The sequence below is a fragment of the Perca fluviatilis genome, chromosome 20 (genome assembly GCF_010015445.1).
Source record: "Perca fluviatilis chromosome 20, GENO_Pfluv_1.0, whole genome shotgun sequence".
NCBI classification, from domain to species: domain Eukaryota; kingdom Metazoa; phylum Chordata; class Actinopteri; order Perciformes; family Percidae; genus Perca; species Perca fluviatilis.
The window spans coordinates 5,033,168-5,044,194 of NC_053131.1; the positions used below are offsets into that span (position 1 = coordinate 5,033,168).

At 41.0% G+C, this 11,027-nt stretch overlaps 1 protein-coding gene across 1 annotated transcript in view; it reads right to left on the reverse strand.

Moving 5' to 3' along the window:
* The window catches only part of LOC120549016 (SRA stem-loop interacting RNA binding protein), a 14,589-nt gene extending 5,022 nt beyond the window's left edge, over positions 1 to 9,567 (reverse strand). Inside the window, exons 1-3 of the mRNA XM_039785564.1 lie at positions 9,430 to 9,567; positions 5,148 to 5,206; positions 3,646 to 3,753 (exon numbers count right to left, since the gene is read on the reverse strand). Of these exons, the coding sequence (XP_039641498.1) occupies positions 3,646 to 3,753; positions 5,148 to 5,206; positions 9,430 to 9,496 (234 nt within the window). The 5' untranslated portion in view covers positions 9,497 to 9,567. The remainder of the gene's footprint in view (positions 1 to 3,645; positions 3,754 to 5,147; positions 5,207 to 9,429) is intronic.
* Positions 9,568 to 11,027: the final 1,460 nt, after the last annotated feature.

Consider the following 11,027-nt stretch of genomic DNA (forward strand, 5'->3'; position numbering starts at 1 on the left):
TATCTTTATGTTTGGGAGGGCCTGGGAAATGTTTGGCAAAGGTGAAGCGTTCAAGGGGGCGAATACTTTTGCAGCACTGTATATATATATACACACACATATATACATATACACACATATATATATACACACACATACATACTATATATACATACACATACATACAGTGCCTTTAGAAGTATTAAAAGACCCCTTGAGCGTTTGACCTTTTACTTACATTTCAGGCCTCAACCTAAAGATATAAATAACAATTTAATGGCGGAAGAATCAACAGTGAAAAGAACCCAGTGAGAGCGAACCATTAAATTCAACAACAAACGGGCGTGCACTAACCAGCCTTGCCTTTCGGTGCAGCTAACTTCTCTCCAAAGTTCGTGGTTGAAGGATGTCAAGTTGACACAACCGACAAGATGATGAACAAACCAGCTGTGATCACTCCGTGTATAATTGCACCACTATATTAGTGGTCTCGAAGATCGTTAGAAGAATCATGAAAAGAACAAGACCAGGGGAAGTCGGGCTCATGATGAAGTTTAAGCGGTTGAAGGCTAAAGATTTCTGCTTCAGCTCGGGAAGCACATTCAACGATAATGAATGGAAGTATCGGACCGCTAAGATAACGAGAGACCGGCGATAGAGCATCCCGAAGCATCGGCACAAGACATCCGAAAGCCATGATGCCAGAAGAGCTGCCGTCGCTGAAGATGAAGACTGTCACATGGGCTTTAATCGATAAGACGTATACTGCGCAAATCGGCGCTTTATGGAAAGTGGCTGGAAAACCAATTCTTAAGATATCCGCCAAAAGAACCGACCGTATAAAGTTTGCCAAGCACCAGTACGCAAACGCTCAATGAAAAGATACAGCAAGCTGTATATCAGTGACATCCGGCTAGCACAAAACGTAATGCGATCATGTTTGGCGTATGGCACAGCTCATCACCTGAAACATGCACCCGCACATAAGCAGGTATTATTGCCATGTCGGAAGCCCAGTGCTCGGCGAACAGGAAGAGGTTGATGAGGAGAAATACAGGACAAAACCGTGAAGCGCAAGAGACGTGGGAGCAGATGTGTCTAAAAACATAAAGCCAAAAGGGCACAAAGGAGATCACAAATCCAGACATCGGCGTGAAAAGAAGAAACTGGTATTCTTAGCATCGCCTCGCAAACTACCGGCTTTATTTTACAAGAAGATTAAAAAAAATCGACCTCACGTAAGCAGTGAAGTACGGCACTTACGAACTAAACAAAGCAAACACAAAATCGTAACAGAGCTGAAAACGCTTTTTATTTGGACAGGACGTTCCGCTTGTGTGATGTCCCACCATTGATACTCACTCTGATTTTATATCTTTGCTGTTTGAGGACGAAAAATTAACAAAAACGAAAGAGAGCGAAATACCACGAAATATCCTCTCTAACAACCATGACATATGCATACACTTTGGTATTGTATATATATATGCTCTGTATATGTATATATTACGCACTATATATATTCTTCTAGGCGGCGGCAGGGGTGTGGCCAGCTTGTATAACGGTATGACGTATAAAAAGCACACACAGCCAGCATATGTCAGCCAGGCAGCAAGGTAATTACACCCTATGTTAAATTCACATAGAGGCAGGCAGATTTTTATAGGCCAGTTATTTCATGGATTCAAGATACTATGCATCCTGATAAAGTTCCCTTGGTCTTTGGAATTAAAATAGCCCCACATCATCACATACCCTTCACCATACCTAGAGATTGGTATCGGGTACTTTCCATAAAATCATCTCTCAATGCAAATCAAACCAGCTATTAGGCTAACCGACATAAAACCAACTGTCAGGCAAAGCCGAGTAAAGTGAAAATAAATATTAATAAATGGCGGCATGCGATTAAAAAGAATTAACGTGTTAATCGCGATGTGATTAAGGGCTGAGCATAATGCATTAATGCTGACAGCCCTACATTTAACAGAAAGGCCAAACTATACAATTCCTTTGTTCCATAAACTACCAATGTTTCACTCCTGACCTGCAAGTCAGAGGTCAGACATGAAACTGACATGGCAAAGACATATTTGGCCTGCGGTCAAATAGTCAAAAGGTTCCTAGCAGAGTGAAATGACCCAGAAGTAGTTGAGTGGCAGCCATAATAAGAGCCGTTGAAATTGTCCAAGTGATAAGAAAAGGTGCTTCGATGCTTCCTTTATTATCTCCTTTAGCAGAGGATACACGGGACCATCATTTTAAAAGAAAGGGGGAAAATGCCCTCCCACAAGTCCTTGCGACAGCAAAAATTTAAGCGACCCATCACCATTTCACTAACTGTATATTGACTCTTTACGACATTTCAGCATTTATATAGACTGCCTATTCATATATATTGTGTAATTACTGATCTACATCACTAACTAGACCACAATTTGCACTAACTGTACTTGACTTTACTACATTTCAGCAGTAATAGACTGTCTATTCATGTATATTGTGTTATTACCATATCACTTTCGCATATCCATCGACTTACTTACACCTCACTTTGCGCCTGCTTTGTAATGCCTACTTAAAAGGTGCTTAAGTAGGCTTAAGTGATGTGACACGTTTTTTAGGCTACATTTTTTGTCACATACAGCAAGCCTCACTATCCGCTAGCTGCCTTTCCCCTGAACACACTGTAAAAAAAAATGCAGTCTGTATAGACACAAATGCCAACAAAAACAAACCACGCCAATCTGCACAACAAACCATAACAAACAGTGTTCCAGCCAATAACCGACAACAAGGAGTTGAATTCATGAATACGAATTCAACATGAATATGAGTCATGAATATGCATTGTGGACGTAGCCTACGTGCTAACGCTAATGCAGTGATGGCTCAACCAGCTCAACCAGCTTCTTGACGGTTATTGGCTGGAACACTGTTTGTTATCGTTCAGTTTGTTTTTGTTGCCATTTTTGGAGCCTGAGCTGTCTTAAGAGACAGCGTTTTTTTTACAGTGTGTTCAGGGGACAGGCAGCTAGCGGATAGTGAGGAGATGTTTGCTGTATGTGACGAAAAATGTTGTAGCCTACAAAACGCGTCACATCACTTAGAGCACCTTTAACCTGTACTTTATGTAGCCTTTTGTATTCTGTATTATTTTATTGTATTGAATGTGAAACTGTATGTTGTCTTGCACACTTATGCTTTTCTTGGCGAGGTCGCCGTTGCAAATGAGAATCTGTTCTTAACGGCCTACATGGTTAAATAAAGGTTAAAATCCTGTACACACCGTACATATTTAAATGGGAGAGATTTCAACCCATTTAATAATAATAATAATAATAATAATAATAATAATAATAATGATATTGAATGCGGTTGTCTTTTCCTAAGTCCTTTTGAATTCTCTTTCATGTCTTTTCTTGACCTCAAGACGTTTACCATCAGGGTTAATGAAAAGTTTTGTGTCGTGTTGTGTAAAGGACTTAGGGGGTACATTTTTTGACTTTTCGACCGCAGCCTTAGTAAATGATTTACCTGGTCAGACCCTGGTTATGGTTTTATGGTGTTATGTGAAACTACAGCAAACTAAGCTTCTGTTGTGTTAACGATGACGACAATACCCACAAGACCTTGCTCTGTGATGGAGATCACCTTATGTTTTACCTTTGCTCCCTCCAGCATGTGTGGGTCTTTCTGAAGTGCATTGTTCAGTCCTTCCTCTGTTGAGAATCCGACCCAGCAGAAGCCTCTGTGGAAGCCTGTTTCTTTATCCTGGTGCAACACACAGCACACAGTCAGATACAAGCAACTCTGGAACATTTTGCAGGTTTGGCAAGCATAAAAGAAAAAATGTTGATCATTGGGATGGATAACTTTATAGGTTTTAAGTCTCTGTATGTTGATTATGTAATACCATACTGAAAAACAGTAACCAATGGCTGCCTGGAAGAAAAAAAAATCTAAAACATCATGGTATGAATGGAAATGAATGGATAGGAAAAGGGTCATCAGTAATCATAAGTGTTATTATTAGTCATTAGATTACATGCATCCCAAATGTCATTGCGCACACTAAATATAAGAACAAAAAAAAAAAATATTTTCCATCAAATCTGTGCCAACAGTAGCAAAGTGCATATAGATATACAACTGAATCAATGTAAAGCATGAACAATAAACCAATAAGGCAGTAGTATAGTAAGAAAGGGTGTAGGCTGTGATATGAACAAAAAACTATGATATGAACAGAACCACTAAATAGTAGGGATGCACCGAATATTCGGCCACCGAAAATTTTCGGCCGAAAATGGCCCAAAAGGGCATTTTCGTTTTTCGGCCGAAATACTTTTATCACCGAAACAAAGTGTCCGCCGAAAAATGATGCGCGCCAAGCAGAAACCCCGCGACCTGCACGTGTATCAGTACCCGATCCGTACCACCTGCAAAGCGTCTCCTAAGCAAAGAGGTTGAGACGGACCATGAAAAGTACGCTCTTACTGTCAGCACACGTTTCAGTGAGATCTATTCGGATCCTCTGCACTTCATCGCGACTGTACTTGATCCACGTTATAAAGACCATTACTTGGATGCGGAAATAAAGCAGGGCGCACAAGAAATGATGCAGGCCGCGATGGATGCGGAGAACCCGCGTGGAGACGGAGCGCGCACGGAGCAGCGCCCAGCGCAGGAGGAGATCAGAGCGCAGAAAAAAAGACTCGTCTCTCTGCACCAGATGAGGGGTATGCACCCTCGTTGTCTGATATGTTCAGTGAAATCCTGCAAGAAAGTGCCTCAAATAATAATAATAATAATAATAATAATAATAATAATAATAATAATAATAGGTAAGCTATTCTGTTCTTAGGCTACTATATACTGTATGTGACTATCAGATTGTAGCCATATTTCTGCTAGATATATTTTTAAATAAACTTCAATATTAATTTATACAATTGCAATGCCTTGATTTTAGTAAAGTTAGTACACAGTCATAGCCATAAATGCAATGGTACTAATAATTGGCATAATTTCTTTCGGTGTTTTGGTTTTCGTTTCCTCTTTTTCGGTTTTCGGTTTTGGCCAAGAGTTTTCATTTCAGTGCATCCCTACTAAATAGTTGCCTGTATAACAGTAGAGTGAGTCATTCTAATGCTGTGACAACTTACAAATGGAAGAAGACACTTCTTCACTGGGCCAAACTGTCCAAAGTACTCCCTCATCTCCCCTGAAAAATAAGCAGGGACATTTCACATTTCAAGCACAAATCTTGAGTTTCTCTTCATTCGGCAGTGGCGAAACAAGCTACAATTTAAGTTAATAAGGCAATCGTAACTCTAGTTTTGGTTGAAATAAACACATTGTTTACCGATTTAGGTGAGAAAATATTTTGGATCTAGCCACGCTAAAAGTGCTCGTAGGGATCTTTTCCATAATGTTGTCTGTTACAGTGTTCAAGCTTAATACTGGACCAATCTTAAAGATTGTTGTTCCTATTAGTCACTTACACTAGCCTGAGGTTGTCATACTCAGATTCTAGTCAGAATAGGAGTCCGATACTGCTGCATTGGGCTGTGATAATGGGGCGTGTTTTAACCGAAGCAGGAAAAAAAAAATGCCTCTGCACTCAAGTGGATAGACCTACAACCAATCAGAGAAACGGAGACAGACGTCACAGAAGCTGCAAGTCAAAGGCAGGCTTCGACAGAGCAAAGGCAGAGACAGCAGTTTCAGTTACGGTTGATCATCTGTCCATCATCGTATAAAGCCCGCCCTGACAATTTGATTGGTCCGAACAGCTCTAGCTCAAGCATAGTTGCTCCACAATGGATCAATGGCATGTTTATGCCACCTGGGAATAACAGGGACCTCCCCCTTGATTACGTCAAAGAACTTCTAATATATCAAGAAGTGCCACTCCCTCGTTACTTCCGGGTTCTGAACTGGTTGCAGTTCCACCAGAGTTCCATATAGGGGGCGCTCACAGGCCAGTGCAGAATGAATGGGGCTCTATGGAGCTATACCCCTCAAAACCCACTTTTCTCAGGATATAATTTTTTGTCTAGTAATTTGAATGTTGCATTCGAAAGGGGAGGCTAAAAAAATACACACTGCTGTGTGTTAGATTTTTTTAAAGTAACTTTTTTGTTCTAAAAAGCCTTTTAAAATGTCAATGACGTCATACACATATACGGCCAGAGATACTGCTTTACGGCAAGCTCTGAGTCGCTTCCTTTGTTCTCTCGAGGCATCGACAACACAGCTAACAGGTAAGGCTCTCCCTGTTAATACATGTGCTAGAAAGAGGTTTGCTAATGTTTTAAAGACCACACCGAAATATTCACTCTGATATTCAGGCTCTGCTTCGGATGCCGTCAAGCGGGATCTCCGATCGTAATCACTCCTTCACTGACCAATCAGCACTCATTAGCAGAATGCTAGCGTGTTATGCGCTACAACGACTCACCCTGTAAGAAATCAAAAGTACATAAGTACTCGTTCATTCAACTTTCGACCTATAACCCATGTTGAACTTGCAAAAACTACAATCAAATCTGAGGTTTCTCAACGACAATCAGGCGAAAGAGACAAATTTAGCCGTCTAGCTCCATAGAGTCCCATTCATTTTGCACTGGACCGCGATCACCCCCAGTGGAACTCTGGTGGAACTGCAACCAAAATCCGGTACAATGGGGCTGGATAGGGAGTGGAATGGCTTTCCGTAGACCGGCTTTGATTACGTTGTTTTTCAGACTGCCAGCGTTCACATTGTCGGTGTCAGTACCCGATCCGTTCCACCTGCACAATCCGTTCTGCGCATGTGCAAGATGACACGTATGCCATGACGTAGGCGCAGATGATAATGCTGCGTTCATTCCACCACCACCTTGGAATAACGGCACCGCTTCCACCTGCACAATCCGTTCTGCGCATGCGCAAGATGTTCACACGCTAGCCTCCAGCTAACGTTAGTTAGCTAATAGCTAATTCGGCGGACCGCTAGGTGATTATAGCGGTCTGCCGTTAGCCTCCCCCGGGAAGCTAACGTTAGTTTAGCTAACGGTTAATTTGGCTAACCGCTAGCTGATTGCAGCGGTCTGCCGTTAGCCTCGACAGTTAAGCTAACGTTAGTTTAGCTAACAGCTAATTTGGCTAACCGCTAGCTGAGACAGCATGTAAACTAAAGACCCTCAAAATAAAACTTGAAAATAAACGTTAACATATATAACAGCTGTTACGTCAGTTCTACTTTACTTGTGCTCATTTAAAATACAATCACTCAATACTTGTCTTTATTGTTATTACTGTAATGTCTTAATTTAGCTGTAGCCTGCTTTTCCCATTAAGTTTGACTTAACGTTATTTTAGACTGAATCTAGCTGCAGAAACAACGTAACCAGTGGGGCGGTGCCTGTTATTTCGAGGTGGCATGAACGCAGCATTATCATCTGCGCCTACGTCATGGCATACGTGTCATCTTGCACATGCGCAGAACGGATTGTGCAGGTGGAACGGATCGGGTGTCACTACCCAAAGTGAGTAGAGTGCAGATTTGAGTTGCGCATGCGTCACTTTGCGACGAGTGCAGATGTGAGTTGCGCATGCGTCACTTTGCGACAAGTAACCTACAAGATGCTAACGGCGGTTTGAGCTAACGTTTGCAATCAAGTAGCCTACTAGATGCTAACGGCGGTTTGAGCTAACGTTAGCAATCAAGTAGCCTACTAGATGCTAATGGCGTTTTTAGCTAACGTTAGCAATCAAACAATCATAGATAGCTAAAACATTTTTGAAATGACTGCTAGCTACAAGTTAGCAAACAAACACAACAGTGGCTGTCACTTGAATGGCGTTTTGAGCTAACGTTAGCAATCTAACAATCATAGAGAGCTAAAACGTTTTTGAAATGACTGCTAGCTACAAGTTAGCAATCAGACACAACAAAGGCTGTCACTTGAATGGCGTTTTGAGCTAACGTTAGCAACCAAATAATCATAGATAGCTAAAACGTTTTCGAAATGATTTCCATCTTCTGTTATTGTATGTAAAGAGAAAAGTTTATTATTTTACAGATTTCACAAATTTCAGTAAGACACGTTATGCCGTAAACAGTTTAAATCTGAGCATGCGCTACTCACATTTGCGCTCGACCAGAGCCGGTCTGTGTCAGTACCCGATCCGTTCCACCTGCACAATCCGTTCTGCGCATGTGCAAGATGACACGTATGCCATGACGTAGGCGCAGATGATAATGCTGCGTTCATTCCACCACCACCTTGGAATAACGGCACCGCTTCCACCTGCACGATCCGTTCTGCGCATGCGCAAGATGTTCACACCCTAGCCTCCAGCTAACGTTAGTTAGCTAATAGCTAATTCGGCGGACCGCTAGGTGATTATAGCGGTCTGCCGTTAGCCTCCCCCGGGAAGCTAACGTTAGTTTAGCTAACGGTTAATTCGGCGGACCGCTAGGTGATTATAGCGGTCTGCCGTTAGCCTCCACCGGGAAGCTAACGTTAGTTTAGCTAACGGTTAATTTGGCTAACCGCTAGCTGATTGCAGCGGTCTGCCGTTAGCCTCCACAGTTAAGCTAACGTTAGTTTAGCTAACAGCTAATTCGGCTAACCGCTAGCTGAGACAGCATGTAAACTTTAAAAGACCCTCAAAATAAAACTTGAAAATAAACGTTAACATATATAACAGCTGTTACGTCAGTTCTACTTTACTTGTGCTCATTTAAAATACAATCACTCAATACTTGTCTTTATTGTTATTACTGTAATGTCTTAATTTAGCTGTACCTGCTTTTCTCATTAAGTTTGACTTAACGTTATTTTAGACTGAATCTAGCTGCAGAAACAACGTAACCAGTGGGGCGGTGCCTGTTATTTCGAGGTGGCATGAACGCAGCATTATCATCTGCGCCTACGTCATGGCATACGTGTCATCTTGCACATGCGCAGAACGGATTGTGCAGGTGGAACGGATCGGGTACTGACAGTCTGACTCGGCTAACATCGGGTATGACACGTTATGCCGTAAACCTTTTAAATCTGAGCATGCGCTACTCAAATCTGCACTCTTCTCACTTTGGGTAGTGACATCGGGTACTGACAGTCGGGATGCGTGTTCTTCTTCTTCTGTTATATTGACGTTTGGCATAACAACTTGTTGCATGACTGCCACCAACTGTTGGGCGTTGGGCTGATTCTAGAAAGGCTCTGGTAAGTTTTTGTTGTTGTAAGTTTTTGTTGTTTTTGTTCTACATCATTCGATCTCTTCAGATGCAGAGACCCGTTTGTAACGCTAGCTAACTGAGGTGACAGCATGACCGTGAAGCTTGCATACAGTAACGTTATCGAACTATGTACAAATACAGTGAGTGGCTACAGACGCATATCTAGCTGCCCCTAAATATGAATAGTAATTTGAACCATTTGATAGACTCACTGCTGGCTATAGTCCATGGTATTTTAGAGACGAAGACCTCGAAAACTTTCTTGGAGGGGGCTGCCATGTTTCGCTGGTGCTGCTTCTTCTTCTTCTTCTTCTTCTTCTTCTTCTTCTTCTTCTTGTAGGATTCCGGCAGTGTTGACGCTGCTAAGCGTATTACTGCCCCCCACAGGTCAAAGTGACATATTTGCATTTGCCTTTATCTCATTTATATTTACACAAAATCTGTTGTGGTTACTTTATGTGAGTTCAGAGCCCCTACTTTATTTCTTCTTCGGTGGTCCTGTGACTTAAAATACATTGTGTCCCCTTTCCTCTCCCCTTTTTCCCTACTGTTTGGGAGTGAGTGTAATTTATTTTTGGCTCATTCATTATTTTTATTTATTCCATTATTTCTTGTATTATTTTTTATATTTTTGTTCCCCACACTTTTATAATGTCTGTCCAAACCTTTCCACATCTTGATTTCAACAAACTCATGTCACTTTATTGTTGTTTTACGAGTTTTTAAGAATTAGTGTAGCTAGCTTAAATTCACGGCAAAATTCAACTTCTGTTTTGTGTATGTGTTAATGTGTATATTGTAAAAGTTGGAGCGGGTCATTCTGTTGCATGTCTTATTCATGTTTGTCACCAGGTACGTTTTAACATACCATTGCTGTATTATTGTATTACGTATATTATTTTAGTCCATTGTATATGCGCCCCTTTTTGTAATACTGTTTGGGAGAGAAGTTGGAGCGGGTCATTCTGTTGCATGACGAGGTCTGTCTATTCATGTTTGTCACCAAAATAAACGGACATCATCCTAAGGAGATCCTGGTGTCACGGTGTGTTGAAATAATTATACACAACGCAGAATGCACCGGTCACACAAGCTTGTTACATACATTCCTGCATGATGCATCCAACTGCCTTGGATATCAGTTGGTGTTTCTCAATGTGACCAAATAAAGATAAAACAGAAAAAGCCTCAATTTCAAGCCCTGTCAGTCTAACAAACAATACCTTTCTGCACTACACTCTTTACATCAGGGGTCTCAAACTCAATTTAACTGGGGGCCGCTGGAGGCAGAGTCTGGGTGAGGCTGGGCCGCATCAGGTTTTCCACAAGAAAAGCTTTGTTAAAAAATTCCAATCTTCTCAAATCTCTTTATTTATATTCTTTTATACCGCCGCGTACGCATCACTTTGATTTACTTTGTCAGAGAGAGAGACCTCATATTAACTCTCTAAGTGCCATTGACGTATATATATATATATATATATATATATATATATATATATATATATATATATATATATATATATATATATATATATATATATATATTCTAGGGGGTCCGGGGTATACCCCGGGAAAAAAATTTAAAAATAAACCGTTAAATGGCACTTTCTGAGAGAGTTTTGGAGAAATTGGAGTCTTACATGATATGTGCAAAACTGCAAGGTTAAGAGCCTATACTCTGCATTGTTGTAGTATCAACAGGTATTAGGGCATTTAGCATTTGCATTACTGTTAATTAGTCATCATTTGATTACACATTGTATTACCTTGTTATGATATAAGAAGTGAATGTGCCAAACATAATGTG